The following is a 19917-nucleotide window of genomic DNA, read 5'->3' on the forward strand; positions in this document are numbered from 1 at the left end:
CAGAAATCTCTGCACAATGGCTTGAGTTTCAGTTGTTCATGTTCAAAGGAACAGCAAAAGCAGTTTCTTTGAAAGGTGCGAAGGATGCTTACTGTAAAATGCATGAATCAAGCCAGCAGATGTTTAGTGAAATGTTTCTTCTCATCAAAATTTTGCTTGTATGTCCAGTATCCAGCTGCGAATGTGAACGCAGCTTTTCTGCATTAAGACGGTTGAAGACGTGGTTAAGGTCAACTATGTCTCAGTGCCGCCTCAACCATGTGGCAGTTTGTCACACTCATAAAGATGAGGTCGACAAGATATATATAGAAGAGCTTATGAAATAATTCATAAACAGATCATCACAAAGGAGGTATACGTTTGGGAACATGTACACTAGAGAACTAAATGAATCTTACTTCAATGAAAAGTATGAATAATTATGTGCTACATTGTATTGATGTGTAATTTTCAAAAGTTCGCAAAGACATTTTAATTATTTTTATCAAACAACGTGAACAGTTTTTCAGTAGACATAAACTTATCAAGGGTAATTACTAATTTTATTAATATTTGAAAACGTAATTCATGCAATGAAAGTTATTAGTAACTTTGTCAAGTATAATGGCCATCTTTTATACTGTGCAGTGTGCAGGAATAAATTCATGTGGCAGTTAATTTGTGACACATTTGTCTTCATTCTATTAACATTTTAAAAACTTCTCACAACACCTCACTTATGCAAACCTACATGGATGTTTGTTTGTTTGATTTTTAAATTTCGCACAAAGCTACTCGAGGGCTATCTGTGCTAGCCGTCCCTAATTTAACAGTGTAAGTCTAGAGGGAAGGCAGCTAGTCATCACCACCCACCGCCAACTCTTGGGCTACTCTTTTATCAACGAATAGTGGGATTGACCGTCACATTATAATGCCCCCACGGCTGAAAGGGCGAGCATGTTTGGCGCGACGGGGATGCGAACCCGCGACCCTCATATTATGTGTCGCACGCCTTAACACGCTTGGCCATGCTGGGCCAACCTACGTGGAAACCTTGAAATATCGTGGCAATAAGATTACTCTGTGACTGCATGTTTACAGCTTTCAGGTTTACGTAACAGAGATTACCAATTTGCAAACTGAACAGTCCACATAAGTGGTTACAAAAATCATCACCCCCATCGGGTGTAAAAAATCTTCGCCCCTGACTGAAACGATTGTTTCATTGTAAACTCAATATTGACATAAGTTGCAGTGAGTTCTTTGAAAAACAAAAAATAATAAAGATTTTTTGAGGAAAGTTCATTCAAGTGAAAAATGTGAATGTTCACCAAAAAGTGTTCAGTGAAAAATTAAAGAAATTTTGTTGTGTCTTGCCTTGTTGAATTTAAATAAATGTTAGAGATATAAATTTCTAGTATTCTCTTCTTTTTTTGTGGCAGCATTAAAACTGAAGGAGAGTTATGTTATGAAAGCACCTCTTTATTATATCAGTGCTGGTACCTATAATGTTAGTTAGTTATCACCATTAGATTCCATCTAGGAACATAGGGCCGCAATCGCTTGCGGATTCTTCAACAAGTATTTAAGTGAGTAGGTTGTTAGCCCACTGCACCGAGCCATCCCTAATTTAGCAGTGTAAGACTAGAGGGAAGGCAGCTAGTCATCACCACCCACCGCCAACTCTTGGGCTACTCTTTTACCAACGAATAGTGGGATTGATCGTCACTTTATAACGCCTCCACGGCTGGGAGGGCGAGCATGTTTGGCGCGACGCGGGTGCGAATCCGCAACCCTTGGATTACGAGTCGCACGCCTTACGCACTTGGCCATGCCAGGCCTGGTACCTCTAATAGAAATTGAAAACTGTCCCAGTTTGAGACTTGGAATTATCGTAAGCCAACATATTAGCAAGTTTTTATGTTCAGCTCTCTAGTGGCATACAGTCGTTCATGCAGTTCTTAGCCTACAGTATGTTTGTCTATATAAATGGTTTCCAAAGTTTCTTTTTTTGTTGTTTTTCGTACACCTATTTTGTGTGGTGGGTGTTATAGAGGACCACAAAATTAGAGTTTTTTTCAGAATAACCGAATAAAAATCACTATAATGTTGACTAAACTTTCCTTTCTCATTTTTAATGTGATGAGTATACCTATTTTTGAGAGCAAATTTCTACAATGTTGTATGTAACGTTCGTTAACCCTTAGCCTCAGGTCAGGTGCAGCATTTATCATACTTTTTGTATTTGCATTTCAAGGCCTCAAATGATAAAAACCAAGTTTCTCACACGTTTGTTGAAGCAAATAAGCCTACTATGTCTGCAATTTCTTAGTTCTCTATAGTGCAATAAATCCTTAATTCTAATAGTTGATTTCTTTTAAACGCTGACCTTAACGTTCCGTTGTGAGAAAACGCTATTCTTATTTTGTATAAAAACTAGCTGGTCTGTCATTTTTATTTTACAATAAGTGAAAACTTCTAAGTCATTGGTTCCAAACCTTTTTTATGCTCCGCACCTCTAAAAAAAATTAATATGTTTTCGCACCCCTCACAGTAATTATTTATTTAAGAATATAGGTGAAGATGGCCAAAACAAATTTTTTAATTAGTTTTTAATGATATATAAACGAAAATAAAACATTTGGAAAGAAAAAAAAATTACAACAAACTAAAAGTTGCATAAACCCTACATGGCCTACAAAAAAAAAAAAACAATTTTCATTCATGCATGAAATAAAATTTCCTTGAATTTGAAATGTTCAAATGTTCATAAGCCAATTTAAATTTAATGACTCTTTTGTTCCTGTTTATTTCTTACGAGTTTTTCAAAGCGTGGCACTTTGTTGCTGATAGCAATCCGCAAGTATGCTTTTGCACCTAAGCGATTTCTATATTTTGTCTTGATTGACAAAAGGGCACTAAATCCAAACTCGCATAAGTATGTCGTCGCGAATGGGATGAGCACATTTAGTGCTTTTTCACAAAGTGTTGGAAATATGTCCATTGCCGAACACTAATATTGTTCGAAAGTTTTGCTTTCAAACAGCATTTCAAGAACTCGATTTGTGCGCAGTTCAATAAGATCTTCCTTCAGTTCTTCATCATCCAACATATTATCCAAATTGGAGGAGTATGGATTCGTAATCCATTCTTCAGAAGTTTCCAATTCTCCTCCAAAATATTCATCAAATGACTTTGATAGTATTTCCAAATGATCCACAATTTCTTCACACACACACATGAAATTAGGGACTGATCCTCACCTACCATTTTTCAAGTGATGGAAAATTTGAAAGATTCTGTCTTTTAACTCTTCGACGCTAAAGATGTAACTTTTTTTTGAAAGCATTTAACTTTTCGCAGTATTTCAATATGTTTATGTTTTTCCTTTGAAGAGATACACTCAGGTCATTCATACAAGTGAAAATATCACTCAAATAGGCTAGCATTTGGTTGAATTCTTGTGATCCTATTTCTCCGAGCAGATCATTGTCACGTTCCTTCAGAAAAGTTTTGACTTCTTCTCGCAGTTCAAAGAAGCACATTAAAGTTCTCCCAGGTGACAGCCAGCGGACTTCTGTGTGGAAAAGCAAAACTGAATGCTCGCTTCCAAAATCTTCACAAAGCGACTTGAAGAGGCGGTGGTTCAGAGCGCGACCTGTGATCCAGTTGATGGTCTTCACAGAAATGTCAAGGACCTTTTTCAACTTTGGAGGCAATGTTTTTGATGCCAAAGCATGCCAATGAAAAACAGTGAGTATCTTGCAAGTGCGGAATCTGTTATTTCATCAGTGCAAAAAAATCCTGATTTATTTTCTAGCATAGCAGGGGCACCGTCGGTACACACAAAACCAATAATTTGGATATATAAATCATATTTTGCGAAGAAGTCCTTCACATAATGGAAGACATCTTTCCCTTTCGTGGTTGTTTTCAGATCTTCACAGAACAGGAAATCTCCCATTATGGCACCATCATGGACATACCTCACTAGTGCGACGAGTTGACTACAATTTGCAACATCAGTTGCTTCGTCCAATTGGAGAGAGATTTTCAAGGGACTAGCTCTGATATCTGCGATAACTTGGTCCAAAATGTCCGAACTCAAATCACCATTTCGGTTTTGAATAACATTATTTGATAACGGCATGAATTTAATTTTGTTTGAGGCTTCTTTTCCCAGAACAGTTGTTGCCATTTCTGATGCACACGGTATTATCACCTCTTCTGCAATTGTATGGGCATGTTCCGATGCAAGTGAAACCAAACTTCACATAATCATCATTCCATTTCCTTTTCTTTGACATAATGAAGTGTTTTGCACGAACACATAATCAACAATACACTGACTACCATAGCATCACGCATGGGTTTATATACTCTGCGAAACTTTCTAGAACATTCTCGAATATACGTTACATGACGTCATCGATTAATTTTGGATACTTCTGGAAGTTTTTTGAGTCACGATCATGTGAATGCATAACATAAATAAATAATAGACACTTTAAAACGGCGTTCACAAACGTAACCTAATTAGTTGTGTCGAGTATTTAGGTCACGTTTACATTTCGTGTGTTGTTTGTTTACAGTTGTACATTAAGATTTCGGTCTGCGCCGGTGACAGTAGAAACGATAGTTTATTGTAACAAGGTAAAAAGCTACATCTGTAACAAGAAAAATAAGAAATAAAAATCGAACGTAAATTTTGAATACATGGGACAGTACCCTTAATATAAAAAAAAAAAAAAACTGAAATGTTATCTCGCACCCCTGTTGGGAACCACTGTTCTGAGTGAAAAATACATTCTCTCACTTTAATTCAAACAATATATAACGAATAATTTTAATCTTTTTTCACTTAATTTATGCATTTTTTGTTTATACAGCTAAACTTTTAAACAATTAAAGTTCGAATTTGCTTTGAGACCTAGAAATATATATATTTTTCATAGTTAAGAAACTTTTTCTGAGCAACAGTTTGGGAACTTTTAATCTATACTCTTTTAGAGAAGCACTTTCTATGGATATTTCATTCTATTTAGCAATAACTAATTCCTAATACAAGATAACAGAAACTTATATGCTTAACCACTAAAGCAAAAAACAACCAAAGTGAGTGTCAATTTTTCCCAACATAAATTTAAATATATAATTAAAATAGCAAGAACTCCTAATATTACACCCCCCCCCTCAATGGCTTAGCACACACTGATAACCCATTGTGTATATTTTTGTTCAATTATAAACAAACCCAATATCTCACTTATTAAAAATATTTTTGAACAATCAAATCAGTTCAAAGATCACTCCTCCCGGACTTTTTTCATACACACAAGCTTATATATATATAAAGTGCATGCTAAAACAGCCTGGTCATTTCTGTTTTGTTTTTTTTTTAAGATAAAAGTCGCAAATGTCCTTCTTTGGCAACTTTACCCGAAATTAGGTACTAAACCGAAATATTGTCCATCAAATTTACGAAAATATAAGTATTTTTCTCTCTTTTAAGTGACTTATGCAACAGTTTTATCAATTTTTTTCTATCGATACCATTTTGTAATATATTACTATTTTATCGTAATTGGTTTTTAATAACAGTTTTTTTTTATTTGATTGAAATGTTAGTTTTGTATTTCATTCCCATTTTGTTATTTATCAAATTGCTCCAGAAAATAAGGAAAGGGGTTTACAAGGCGTGCTGGATTTGTTTGTTTAACAGGGTTTGAGAGTACTTGTATTAAGAAAATGAAAATGTATATAGAGTTAAAGAATAATGATACTTCAAGTTCTGTTTGTTTCTCGTTTAACACAAAACAACACAACAGTGTATTTGTGTTTTATCCACAGTCGGTATCGATTATTATTGATTTGATTATCTGGAATTAATCACAAAGCAGTGGGCTATCTGTGCTCTGCCCACCACGACTATCGAAACCCCGTTTTTAGCGATGCGAGTCCGCAGACATTCCGCTGTGCCACTAGGGGTCGTCGGTATCAAAATTAGGTTTTTAATGTGATAAGTCTACAGATTTGCTGCAGTGCTCTATGAAGCAATACTTTTAACATTTTATCTCATTAAATAATTTTATAGGAACTCGTCAATAATGATTAAGAAAATTTACTTGAACTATATAGCATCTATTAATCTCAGTGTTTTAAAATTTGAATCAAAATAAATAAAAATATGGTAATGTACTTTAATTGACATTTAATGTCCTGTACGAAATGGATTTATAATATGTGATTTATATGAATTTATAATATGTAATTCTTCGTTAAATACACTTAGTTTATGAAATACGGGTGTCGAAATCATTGACTTGTTTTAAATTTCGCATAAAGTTACTCGAGGACTATCTGCGCTAGCCACCCCTAATTTAATAGTTATATATTAGTGGGAAGGCAACTGGTAACACTGCCTATCGCCAACTCCAAGGCTACTCTCTTATTAATGAATAACGGTGTTTACCATCACGTTGTAACGCCCCCACTATTGGAAAGGCAAGCATGTTCGGTAACGGGATTCGAACCTGCATTTTGCCAATCACTAATCCATTCCCAAGCCTGATATTGAAATGAAAATTAAGTGGTAGTATAACTCTTTTTAAAACTGTATAAAAGTTAAAAACAATATTATTCTAAATTTTACGCAAATAATTTTATGTATTTTTTAAACAATGTTAAAGGGGCTTATGTTTTAGACTGCTTCAATACAAATAATAAAAATATTTGTGTAGAATAAGTAGTAGTGAATAAGTAACCAAATTCATAATCAGAATATGTAACAAGGAAGTAGTAGTAACTTCACTGAATTCAGTTAAGTGTAAGTTACGCATTGTGAAAAATGGCTGCTGGAGTTGTGGTAGATTCTGGAAGGGAAAAGGTTTTGCAAGATTATCGGAAAAAACTTTTGGAACATAAAGAGATTGAAAGTAGACTTAAGGAAGGTATGGTAAATTGATTTGATATATTGAACGTAGTGCTTAACCATAGTATTAGATTTGTGTGTTACTGAATTGAAAATTGAATCAGTTTTACTCTTAGTCTTACCAAGGTTTATTCGTTTAATTTGAAAAATGCAGTACGTTAATAATAATAACATAAACTTTATTCTTTTGTAATTTATGCAGCGCTGGTATAACATGTACGAAAATGACAGTTAATAAAATTCATTGCAATCTTATGGCTTCTTATGTTGTGATTTTTTTTAAAATATAAAATGTGCACGTGTGAACTATAAGTTACTCGTTTTGTTACTGTCAGTACTGTTATTGTAGTTTTAATATTTTGGGAAGTACCATTCCTTTAAGTTTAACATTAAGTCTAAGATTATGATCACAATAGTTCCCCTGTAAATATGATGACAGCGGTAAGCCTTTACATTTACAACGCTAAAATCAGGGGTTTGATTCCCCTCGGTGGACACAGCAGAAAGCCCGATGTGCATTTGCATTTCTCTTGTCGATTGTGGGTTAAAAGTTGGAGGTAAGGAAAAATAGCTTTTCATACAGCACAATAATTCATTAGTTGGGTTGGACAATCAGACAAAAGATTTTTTAAAAATATATATTTATATATGCAGTACAATACTTTGAAAGTTATGGTTTAAACACCAAAAGCAGGCAAAGCATTAGAAAACAGTAGACCTAAAATTTGTGTTAAATATAACATTAACAGAATTCCTCCCCACACACACACACATTCCACTTAATTTACAATTTGCAGGTTTAAAATAAGAAGCATGTGAAAATAGAATTTCAGATCTAAGTATTGTCTCCCACAAGTTTCTGCAAAAGAATAAGAGGCCTTTTGTATAATACCAAAACTCATTGATTTAGATGTGTAAATATAATTATTGATATGATTAAGATGCATTAATTTTAGTTCACCAGTTACTGAATTAGGTGTCTTTGCTGTTAACTACATTTAGTTGGTGTACTTTATGTGAGAAAAAGGAGGAATTTCCTGTATTCAAACAAATATAATTTTCAAACATTTCTTATATATGTTAAGCCTCATTTGAAATTAAATTAAAGATACACACACAATAGGTTCTGACAAATAAATGAGAAATGATGAAGAAATTTATGATAATGAGAAACCCAGCAAAGTAAAAATGTATTCAAAAAATGGCTGGTATGGATATTAAAACTAATTAAAATAAAGTTGTTCTGTATTTTATATCAGCCATCTTATGAATACAAATGGGAAATGGGTTTTAGTTATAATAAATGCATAATAATGCATGTGGATTGTTATACATACAGTGTGGATGGAAATAACTAATGGTGTTAGGAAACAGGGATCTTGGTGTAATGGTTGATAATTCTCTCAAACCATCCAAGTAATGTGCTGTTACTGGTGGTAGGGCAAATTGGAATTAGGTTATATCTACAAAAAATAAAATATAAGTTTAAAGAATATGGTTATATTAAATATTTTGTAGTTTAATAATGAGTTAATGAGTTCCAATAACTATCTGTATGTGAAACAAATTTATTATGCTTTAATTGGTGATGTTATAAGTGGTTCAGTAAATGCAGGGCTACTTGTCTCACATTTTTTACAGTTAATTGTAGCATAAAAAATGACCATAACCACTAATTTTCTCTGTAAAAATAACTAGTTAGGTCTCACTTGAAATACTTGTTTGGTGTACTTTTCTAAAAATGAATATTGGCTTATTAGAAATAATTCAGAGGAGAACTACTAGAATTATTGTGGAGGTAGAAGGGTTAACTTACAGGGATAGGTTAAGATTTCTTGTATTCTGTTGAGAATAAAACAGTTTAAGCTCCAGTTAGATGAGTTATTTTTAAATAGGATGATTGATATATGGCAGTAGTGAAGGCTAGAATGTATAGAATTTTTAAATGAGGAGTTCAATAATTTCCTGACACAGATGGTGAGTGTTGAAGGATTAAATGGTTCCTGTTGTATATATGTGCAAAAAAATCCAGTACTGTCAGTTCATTCAGAAAAATTATGATTAAAGTTGTTTTTCTTGGTAACTGTATAATTTTTATGAGTTAAAAACATTATTTCTAGTTCGAGAACAACTAAAGGATTTGAATAAGCAATATGAAAAGTCTGAAAATGATCTGAAAGCACTTCAGAGTGTAGGACAGGTGAGAAAATAATTTTTCATAATTGCATATAAATTATCATGTTTGTTATAGAGAAATGCTTTGCTAAATTTAAACAGAAAAGTGGAAAAAACTGAGTTATTATCTATCATGTTTAAGCCTTTTTTCAAGATGTTATGTAAATATTAACAAGTTTTAGTTTAATATTTAAATTTATTTTTATGCTTAATTTATGAATCATGTGAGGATAAATAAGGTTACGTGTTTGTTTATTTAAATGTACGTCAGTGTTTCAATCTTGTTGACTAAGAGATTAGTAAATTGACTCTTTATTCAAGAACTGAACATCTTTTGCAGCATTAGTGGTAGGCCCAACAACACTAATATTATTCTTGGCATAATCATACATCTGTTTGCTCACTTCAGTTTCTGTCTTTAAATTTTGTTGCTATTACAGACTGATTTTACTAAATTTAATGATCACATGGCAGACACTACACCTTAAATGTTCCATTAAATGTAAGTTAAACCCCAGCTGGTAAGAGAACCTGAGTGAACCATTCACAGAAGATTAGTATTTTTTATTAATTTTTAACTTTTTTGCATTAATATCAGAAGAAGCTAATGAATTTTCTTCTCAGATATGTATGTACCCCTAGGAGTACACTATTTAGGACTAGCTTGGTACCACTATAGATTTTTAAAATTTTATAGTACAATATTGACCCTATCACAACTGGCCATGGGTCAGTCATTGTGATTGTTGACTAGTATTGAAAATTTTACTGTACAGGGTGGCCTGTAAGTCCGTACCCATCCATATGATATTATGTACATAAAGGACATTGTGTCTAAACAACGTTATAATACTAATGATGAGTTGAAGGCAGCTGTTACTGCAGCATTTGGAACAATAACTACCGCTATGTTGAGGAAAATGTCTCACAGAACATGGCGTCGCATAATATTATGCAGCGAGAATGAGGGACAGCACACAAATACACTGGATGCATAAGATGTATGGATGGGTAGGGACTTACAGGCTACCCTGTACTAATATTTTCTGAATTTATATCAATAAATATGGTATCAAACTGTGGATTATAATTCAAATTTTAGTATTATGTATCACTTAATTTAAAAGTAAATATTAAATGAACACACTATTTTTTTTTTTTTTTTTGTGAGTCACTTGATATGTTAAATGCACCACTGGTTCAAATTAGATGTTTATGATGTCAATATACTAAGTGTATAGTTTCATACAAATTAGGAACTCAAATTAGTAATATTTACAAGCTAGAATATAAAATAAGAACCTTTTGTGTTTTATATTTATTGAGATATCACTCATGTACTGAATCAAACACTGACCCCATTTTTCTTTCTGTTTCTGGAAATGGTCCCTTTTGTATATATATGTATGTATACTTCAATATGTGACATGTGAATAACAAATCAAAGGCACAGAATATCCCCATAGTTGCTTTCTGAATCATTTTGAAGTGCTTGGAAGCCATTTTGTTCTTTTGAATAAGATATGAAGTAGGTAGTTTGTGTCTAGTCTGCTAGGAATTACATGTTTTTTTAAGACCTAATACAGTTTATTTACTAAGCTTTATAAATTACAGTTGAATTATGTGGTATTGGTATAGATATTTATGATTGATTTTTTGGTTATTCAACTGTATATATAAAGCCTAAAAAATATATTTTGTTTCATATCCTCCCCGTGCAAAATTTTAAAAGGCTTAGCAACCTACATCAGGCAGCAACTAAGTACAAAGAACATAGCTCAAAAATATAACTGTTTGCTTTACTTCTTTGTTTACTGTCTGTATTTTAAGAAAAATAAGCTTAACAACTCATAGATGTAATAATACAAGGTATGATGTATAATAATTGAAATGCGACTGTATATTACAAAATACTAGTGTACTAAAACACACCCAAAACATGGTCATTTTGTAAAGACTAAAGATCAGTTTGAAATAATTGCATATGGAAACTTGCTTGCACATGCACCATATCAGTGCATGCTCTGTAATGTTAGCCAGACATGACTAGAAGGTCAATATAATAAATATATACTGTTATGAGACTTAAGCTATTAAGACTAAACACTTGTATTTTCTTGTTATAATTTGTAGTTATTCTAGCTTGGAAAAAATATAATTTATATTTATTTCTTAATTTTTTATGGAGGTTGTGAGGTTGGTCAAATTTGCAGACACTACATAGTTTGTGTAGAGAAAATAACACAAAGCACAAAGTATTACTGCAAACAAATATTTGAAATGTATTTAGAAGGTTTTAGAGATTACACAAATATTTGAACTTGTTGGAACAGAGGATAGTTTTTTTAGTATAAAATAAAAAATCACTCTGCACTGGTAACTAAACAAACTTAATATTTTCACAAACAAATCTCTATAAAAATACTTCATTAAAAATCAATTTTTTTTTGTACAAAATACTTGCAATCTAGGCTAAAAGTCTTATCAAATTTTGTAATGTAGATACTGCATCAAAAGTTATAGTATACATACTTAATGTTTGCAAATGTATGTAAGAACTCGTATATATTGCATCAAGACCATCATGAAGGGGTTAAATTGTAATTTCTGTATACTTATGGTTCAAAAAAATAGTATTTGTTTTAGAAATAATATATTTTGTACAAGTCTAATTTTCCTTTCTTTATATGCATAAGCTCAGTTGTTAATATATTCATTAAGTTGCTGTAGAAGCAGAACTTCTATAAGTAATTTATATGAGATATCAGACTGAAGTTACCAAAGTGAAGCTATATTTTAAAATCAGATACAACTTCTGAATATATTTTTGTGTGTGTGTGTGTGTGTGTATAAATATTTATCCATTTTGTTAAAGTTGTACAAAGTTTTAAACAATAATGAAATGATGTTTAAATTAATAAATTTAATTTTTTTTCTTGGTGACATTTTCTCTTTTAGAAAAAAAAATTTATTGCATAAAGGTTACTACTGTGATAATATATGAAATCTTATTCACAGAGAGAAGTATATCATTTTAAAATAAGAATATGTTTTGTGCAATATGTATCATAATGTTACAAGAAATTGTCATAAGTGTATTTTCATGCTTGACTTTTATTTAAGAAGTTTGATTAAATCTCAAATTCTATAGTAGTTTTTTATTCTAAATATTATTAGCTATGTACTTCCTTAATAATGTGTCTAAACATAAACATGTGCTAGTAACACATTATATTGTTTTGATTCTAGATTGTGGGAGAGGTTTTGAAGCAGCTTACTGAAGATAAATGTGAGTAATCTTTAAATATTTTTTTCCTGAAGTTTAAAATAGAAATTATTTCTGGTGACATGTGTTAATGATACAAGCATGAATGCCTATGCCTTACAACTCCTTCCACTGCTAATAGTATTCTGTGTGATGGTCCTTGTTATGGACTATTGTTCTGTACTATAACTCCACTGCAGGAGTCTTTTGCATGATACACTGACATCAATATTATTTTCCTCATTAGGTGTTTTCTAATGTTTATCAACTGTGTATAGACACTGACATCCAAAAAAAAAACTAGTGGAACAGTCCAAATGGATGTATGCAAGTAGTATAGTATAAATTTCCATTTGTAACTGGATAAATGACTGGATGCTTTGTCATGATAGAACCATATTGTTATTGGCATGAGTCCATACAAAGATAATGACTGCACCAGTGATAGTATCGTCATACCTGTTTTAAAAACTAATCTTAGTTACTCTAAAAGGTACAAGTTGTAATAAAATATGATAAATTACCCAAACAGTTAGGAAAGAAGACATGTTTTGTCTAGTATGATAACATACTTTAATTTTCACATGCCCAATGGATGTATGCATTGTATTCTGTTTTTGCTGGATATAGGTTGCTAAGCCTTTTAAAATTTTGTATGTGGAAAATATCAAATGTTTTTTTAGGAGTTATATATACATTTGAATAACCAAAAAAATTACATTGATGCCTTAGAATTCCACTATAATTTATTAAGCTTAGTAACTAAGATGTATTCAGATTTTAAAAAATATGAAATTTCAGGCAAACTAAAGTAAAATTAAAACCTGCCTCCTTGAACACTTGGATAAAAAAGAATGTGGTAGCATGAAATTTTTATTTTAATTTTTTGGTTATTTAAATGCATTTCCACAGGTTGCTAAGCCTTTTTTTTGTTTAAAATATCAAAATTTTTTTTAGATTATAAATTTGAATTTACATTGATGCCTTATTCCACTATAATTTATTAAGCTTAGTAACTAAGATGTATTCAGATTTTAAAAAATATGAAATTTCAGGCAAACTAAAGTAAAATTAAAACCTGCCTCCTTGAACACTTGGATAAAAAGAATGTTGTAGCATTTCCACATATTTTTTGTTTATTGAATTTTTTTTTAAATTTTTTGGTTATTTAAATGTATATATAAAACTTTAAAAAATATTTCATTTCACATCCTCCACATGTGAAATTTCTTAAGGTTTACCAAACTACCATAAGCAGCAACAATTACAAAGGTCATTACTAGAAGAGAGAATTGTATGCTTTATTTTTTATTTACTGTTCTATGTTTTAAGACAAATATGTTTAATTTGTTTGTAAATAGTAATAATTTATATACATACACACTTTTACTAATTGAAATGACTGTATTTTACAAATTATTGTAACTTTGAAAAAGTTCAGTTTTATATTATTAGATATGGTAACATGATTGCACATACTCCATGCCATTTTAAGCTCAGTATTTTTAGCCAGATTAAAACTGAAAGGTCAATATAATAAAAATAATAATTCTATTTAAATGTATAGTGTTATGAGATTTAAGCTATTTAGTCCAAACATTTATGTTTTTGTTTTATAATCTGTAGTCATTCTAGAATGAAAAAGGTATAATTTATATTTGTTTCCTAATTTTATATGGTGGTTATGAAATTAGTCTAATCAACTTAACCCAAACACAGATTTGTTAGTGAAAATAATATAAAATATAAAGTTTTTCTTAAGAAACATTTGGCTAAACTGTCTGAATATGATAAGGATTTTGCATGTGAAATTTGAAAATTTCCTGATGCATAAAAGTATTTTTAGTCTTAAAATGAAAATTACCTTGCATGTTGGATAGGCACCATGCAAAATTGAAAAAAGCATTAGAAAAACATTGCTAAACAAACCTTAAGACTTGGTAAAAAAAAAATGATATTTTGCATATGAAAGCCTTGCAATGCTTACTAATAATCTTCCAAATTTCATGAACACATGCTTACTAATTTAAAAGTAAAGCAGAAAAACTATAATAAGCACAAAATGATTGAGATCAGTCCCAGGGACCAAATCCATGCTGAAAGGGTCAAGTTACATAATAATGTAATCTGCATTATTTTCTTTAAATTCAAATTATGTGGAACATTTGCAGTGACTGTTTCATGTTGTAGAAAATTTTAAGAAAATTGAATATAATTTACTTTACTAATATTTATAACTAGGAAAATGGTACCATATATTGATGGAGAGAGGGAGAGGTATATTTAGATATCTGTGGGTCAGTTACATGTAATTAGGTTATCTAAACATTTCAGTAAGACATTTCCTGCATCATTAAGTATTTTTAGGTTGTTACTTAACTGTAAGGTATGTTTTTGGAATCACTGATTTTACCTATTCTTTGTACATAATTTTGAGTTAGAACAGTTGCTTTAAAAATGCTTTACAAAACAAAATGTTTAGAAAATAAAGGAGAAAAAAATTCAAATAATAAGAGAAAGCTGACCAATATTTTAGAGAAAACAACTCTATTCTAAACATTAGATCTGGGATTAGAGCATGTGTGATTAGACTAAAAGCTCATAGACAGGTAGAATTCAGTATGGTTACATCATTTTATAGTACCAACAAAAGTAACTGGTGCTTATGGTAGAAGTAGTTGTGACTGTTGAGTATAGTTTAAAACATTGGTAGTCTTCAGTTTTAAAGATTAAAGTTAGGTGTAACTAGAGAATTCTTTAAGTGTGACTTAAGGATAACTGAAAAATAAACAATTATTAGTTTAATTTCAAATTTTAAATCACCTATTGATTTTAAGTTCTCTTATAGTTATTGTGAAGGCAACCAACGGTCCTCGTTATGTAGTAGGATGTCGTCGTCAGTTGGACAAGACTCGACTGAAATCTGGAACAAGAGTTGCTTTGGACATGACTACTCTTACTATTATGAGGTTCAGAAAAATGTTTTGACAATTGTATGATTGGATAAATAAAGTTATTGTGATCCCATTACAGAGAAAATGTGTTATATTAAAATTAATAAGTACTGAAATGTCAGTTCTTCTATCATTCATTCTTATAAATATTTTATTTAATTATAATATCTTTATGGGTTTTTTTTTGGTTGTTTTTTCAGGTATCTTCCTCGAGAAGTGGATCCATTGGTTTATAACATGTCTCATGAAGATCCAGGTGATGTATCCTACTCTACCATTGGTGGATTAGGAGAACAAATTAGAGAACTAAGGGAGGTGAGACAAATGTGTGTTGTTTATTTGCCTTAAATTTGCAGCTGCTTTATGATTTAAAGTATTCTTAGTTTATTGTATTGTTATATTTGTTAACTTTTGTAGGAAGTGTGGAGAAAACTAATGTTTCATTTGATAAAATGAAATAAAACACAAATATAGCACAAACGTTTCATGATGTCTTGAAGACAAAAGCTTTCTTAATATGTGTTTGTTACAGTGTGATACAAAATTGCTTTTGGAAGACCAGTTTCCTTTTGCATGTAAATGTTTTTGTAATTTTCTTAATTTTTGCATTTTCAGAAGTGAGTTACAGTATTTTCATAGAATTACCAAAACACTATTTCTTGAATATGATTGTCTTTGTATGAAGGTGTATTTAAAAATGCAACATTAAGTTTGTGACTTTTTCTCTTCATTTATCATTTATCCAAGTTGAAATTTTGGCTCTGTAATTTATTTGCACATTTAAAATTTTAAAACATATCAATAAAAATGATTTTGAAGTACTTATTAAACAAAATATGATCAGAAAGGTGGTGAGATTTTTACAAAAAATATCTTAACAAAACTTTAATAATAATAACATGATGGTGTGTTATGTTTTTTCTTCTGTCAGGTGATTGAACTGCCATTATTGAATCCAGAACTATTTCAGAGAGTTGGAATTACCCCACCTAAAGGTTGTCTTTTGTTTGGACCTCCAGGAACAGGAAAAACTTTACTAGCAAGAGCTGTGGCTAGTCAAATTGATGCCAATTTTCTAAAAGTATGCAAAGTGTTAATTTAAAAGTTAAACAGAAAATATCTTTTATTTATCTATTTAAAAATTAATCACTTGTATGACTTTTACAAAAATAGACTTGAGTTGTGATGTTTGCATTTTGTTATTTAACTGTTATGTAATGTTGTACATCATTTGTTTGTTTTTTTCAAAGTTGCATCAAAGAAGATCACTGGTTGAAATGCTGTAACATTTTATTTTCCAGTTAGACATTACTATGTCTTGTGTTGCATGTTGTCAGTGTGACACAGAAATATATAATTATAGTTTTAATAATCTCATAATTATTTTATGGTATAGAATTTAATATTGGTATGATAAAGTGATTACCAGTTTCACAAGAGAAGTTCAAACATTTAATTACAGATTTTTTTAAGTAGAAACATCTTATGCTCGAAGTTCCAAAACAGTTGCTTGTTTATAGGAACTTAATGCACATATTAAAAATAAAGTGTACATGAAATTTGTTTTAACTAAGTTCATTCTTTTCTAGGTTGTCTCTAGTGCTATTGTGGACAAATATATAGGAGAGAGTGCTCGCTTGATCCGAGAGATGTTCAACTATGCTCGGGATCATCAACCATGTGTTATATTTATGGATGAAATTGATGCTATTGGTAACAGTTTTTTTTTTTTTTTTTTGTTATTCTGTTTATACTTATAATATAATTGGAAGAAGTTTTTAAAATTGGAATTTAATAATTCTGATATGGTACATTACTTAAACTGACATAACTAGCTATTCTTGTTCAGTGCTGCCTTCTACACACAAAAACATCTGTATGCCTCAAGCCTTTAATTCCCATTTGCATTACAATCAACTGATTCAAATGCATTCTCATCATTTGAGAACTCTATGAGTGCTGCAATTTTCTGATTCATGCAACTTTCCATATTTGATTCTACCAAACTTACAACTTCTTGTTTAGAAGTACTTGTTTCAGAACTTGTTTAGAAGTACTTGTTTCAGAACTATTAGTTTGTGCTTTTATGTTCTTTGAATCTGGTTTCCATTTTTCTACTTGTTTCTCAATATAGAAGTCGTGGCAGTTATCACATTGTATTTTATAAATAATGTTGGTGTGGTGTTTGTCAAGTTTTGTGTCGGTTTTTGAATAAATTTGGTATTAACTGTTTTATTATTATTATTATTACAGCCTACTGACTTTGGAAAGATGTTATATTGTTTTGGTTTTTATATTCCTGACATCAGCAAACAAATAACCAACATTTGGCAAAAATTAGTAACAAAATATGACATTCCAGTTAATACCAAATTTATTCAAAACCCGCACAAAACTGAGGTCTATACTATGTAAAACTACACTGACAAACACCACACCAGCATTATTTATAAAATACAATGTGATAACTGCCACGACTTCTATATTGGAGAAACAAGTAGAAAAATGGAAACCAGATTCAAAGAACATAAAAAGTCACCTTCACACGTTTTGAACACTGCAAGTCAAATAAACACAACATAACCATAGAAAACACTCAAATACTAAATAAAGAAACAAACATAAACAAACGCAAAATTAAAGAAGCCTTACTTATACAACAACTTAAACCCAAAATAAACCAATATAAAGGAACACTTTTATACCTATATTAATATAATAAAATAAATAAAATTATATATTCAAACATCTAATACCACCCTCTACATTTCGACACACAGTTACACAACCCCTTTCAAACATGTGGTCAGCTTCCGGTCAGTTACCTCTTTCTTTGTGAACCTGACGATGACCGAAGAAGGTCGAAACGTTGTTCGCTCTTCTATGTAAAATATTTTTTCAACCCAAACGAGCCGTTTTTGCATATAAATTTCTCAACAAGTGGGTTTCTCGACATCACTGATATCAATCATTAGTTTAGATATATTGTTATTTTTTCATGCATCACATCTCTTACATAAAATACAATATGTATGTATATTTCACTACTCAGTTTAACATTTACAATACACACACACACACACACACACACACACACACACACACACACACACACACTATTTCATTTTTATCATTCTTGATCATTTATATTTATTACTATTTATTTTATTTAATGTATAATTTATATTTATTACTATTAATTTTATTTGTGCACACCCAAGTAACTTGTTTTTTGGTCTCTGGTTCATCACCCAGGTACTCTGGCTGTTGATACACCCAGACAGGATTAGATCCAGTTTATAACTTTAGTTTTTCTTATTCAACCAGTCTTCTTCCCAAAGTGCTACCTTCTCTGGGATCTAAACATCCACCCACATGTTTGCTGTGCATGGTCACCCATGAAGGGGAGGAGAGGATCCTGGTGGTTGAGGGGTTCAACCCTAATGCACCACTTTGGCCTTGAATTCCTGTAGAAGGATGGCCTTGGGGTGCCCCCCCCCCTTCAAGATCAATCGGCTGGTCCACTTGGGCTAGGGTCAACTGAGTGCCAGCATAGGATACCCTCAACAGGTGAAGTGGACATTATGTCTGATACTGGTGTTCAGGTATAGTGCTCATGAAATTATGCCATCACTGCAATGATCTTATATGGTACTGTAGTGCATCCCATTGTAGGGCTCCATGGGGGGTGGGGTCAGTGGGCACCAAAATATTCTTCTTATTATTATTATGGATAACCCTCAAATAAAAAAAAAATAAGCATGACAGCATAGAGAAAAATCCAACTACTGGCAAATGACCATACATTGATGACTCTGTAGGTCAAACTCACAACTTGAATCTGTTCTGCAATTTGTAATGATACATTCTTTAACTGAAAAACCCTTAAGGCAGATGTCTCCATTTTTTATTCAGAAGGATTTGGAAGGGGTTGCTGGCTCTTCTAAATTGGTAAAAAGTTATGGTATGGGTCATTTTAGTGGAAACATCTTCATCATAACATTCCAAACTCCTCTTGAAATCAAAGGCCATTGGGGATATACCCATTGAGGTTACTCCTCATTCTACTTTGAATTCCTCCAGAGGAGTTATAGTTGAGAGGGATTTAAAGACCATTCCTGAGTCAGAGATTCTTGCAGGTTTCACCAGCCAAGGTGTTATAGCTGTGCACCAAATTTTTACTCATAAAGACAGGATTATGGAGCCAACAAATGTTCTAATATTAACATTTACAACATCACGTTCTCCCACCACAATCAAGGCAGGATATCTGAATTGTAAGGTACGTCCTTATATTCCTAACTCAGTTAGATGTTTCCATTGTCAACAATTTGGTCATTCAAAAACATCTTGCCATGGTTCCTTGACATGTGCCCATTGTGCTGGTAAAGACCATGATGCTTTTGAATGCCAACTAGAACTGCATTATATTAATGGTAATGGTCCACATCCTTCCTATTTTACTTCTTGCCCTAAATGGGTAGAAGAGAAAGAAGTACAACGTCTAAAGACAGTTCACAATATTGCTTACCCAGAGGCTCGGAAATTATTCCCAATTCTATCTCGGACTTATGCTGCTGTAATCCGTTCTACTACTACAGTCGGAGTCCAGA

The 19917-nt window shown here is 31.6% G+C and overlaps 1 protein-coding gene across 1 annotated transcript in view; it reads left to right on the plus strand.

Annotated features, from left to right (window-relative positions):
* Nucleotides 1–6366: 6366 nt before the first annotated feature.
* LOC143254274 (26S proteasome regulatory subunit 10B) overlaps nucleotides 6367–19917 on the plus strand; it is a 35698-nt gene continuing 22147 nt past the window's right edge. Inside the window, exons 1-7 of the mRNA XM_076509177.1 lie at nucleotides 6367–6929; nucleotides 9031–9110; nucleotides 12335–12374; nucleotides 15199–15319; nucleotides 15505–15619; nucleotides 16236–16385; nucleotides 16894–17017. Coding sequence (XP_076365292.1) covers nucleotides 6827–6929; nucleotides 9031–9110; nucleotides 12335–12374; nucleotides 15199–15319; nucleotides 15505–15619; nucleotides 16236–16385; nucleotides 16894–17017 — 733 coding nt within the window. The 5' untranslated portion in view covers nucleotides 6367–6826. The remainder of the gene's footprint in view (nucleotides 6930–9030; nucleotides 9111–12334; nucleotides 12375–15198; nucleotides 15320–15504; nucleotides 15620–16235; nucleotides 16386–16893; nucleotides 17018–19917) is intronic.

The sequence above is a fragment of the Tachypleus tridentatus genome, chromosome 1 (genome assembly GCF_004210375.1).
Source record: "Tachypleus tridentatus isolate NWPU-2018 chromosome 1, ASM421037v1, whole genome shotgun sequence".
NCBI classification, from domain to species: Eukaryota; Metazoa; Arthropoda; class Merostomata; order Xiphosura; family Limulidae; genus Tachypleus; species Tachypleus tridentatus.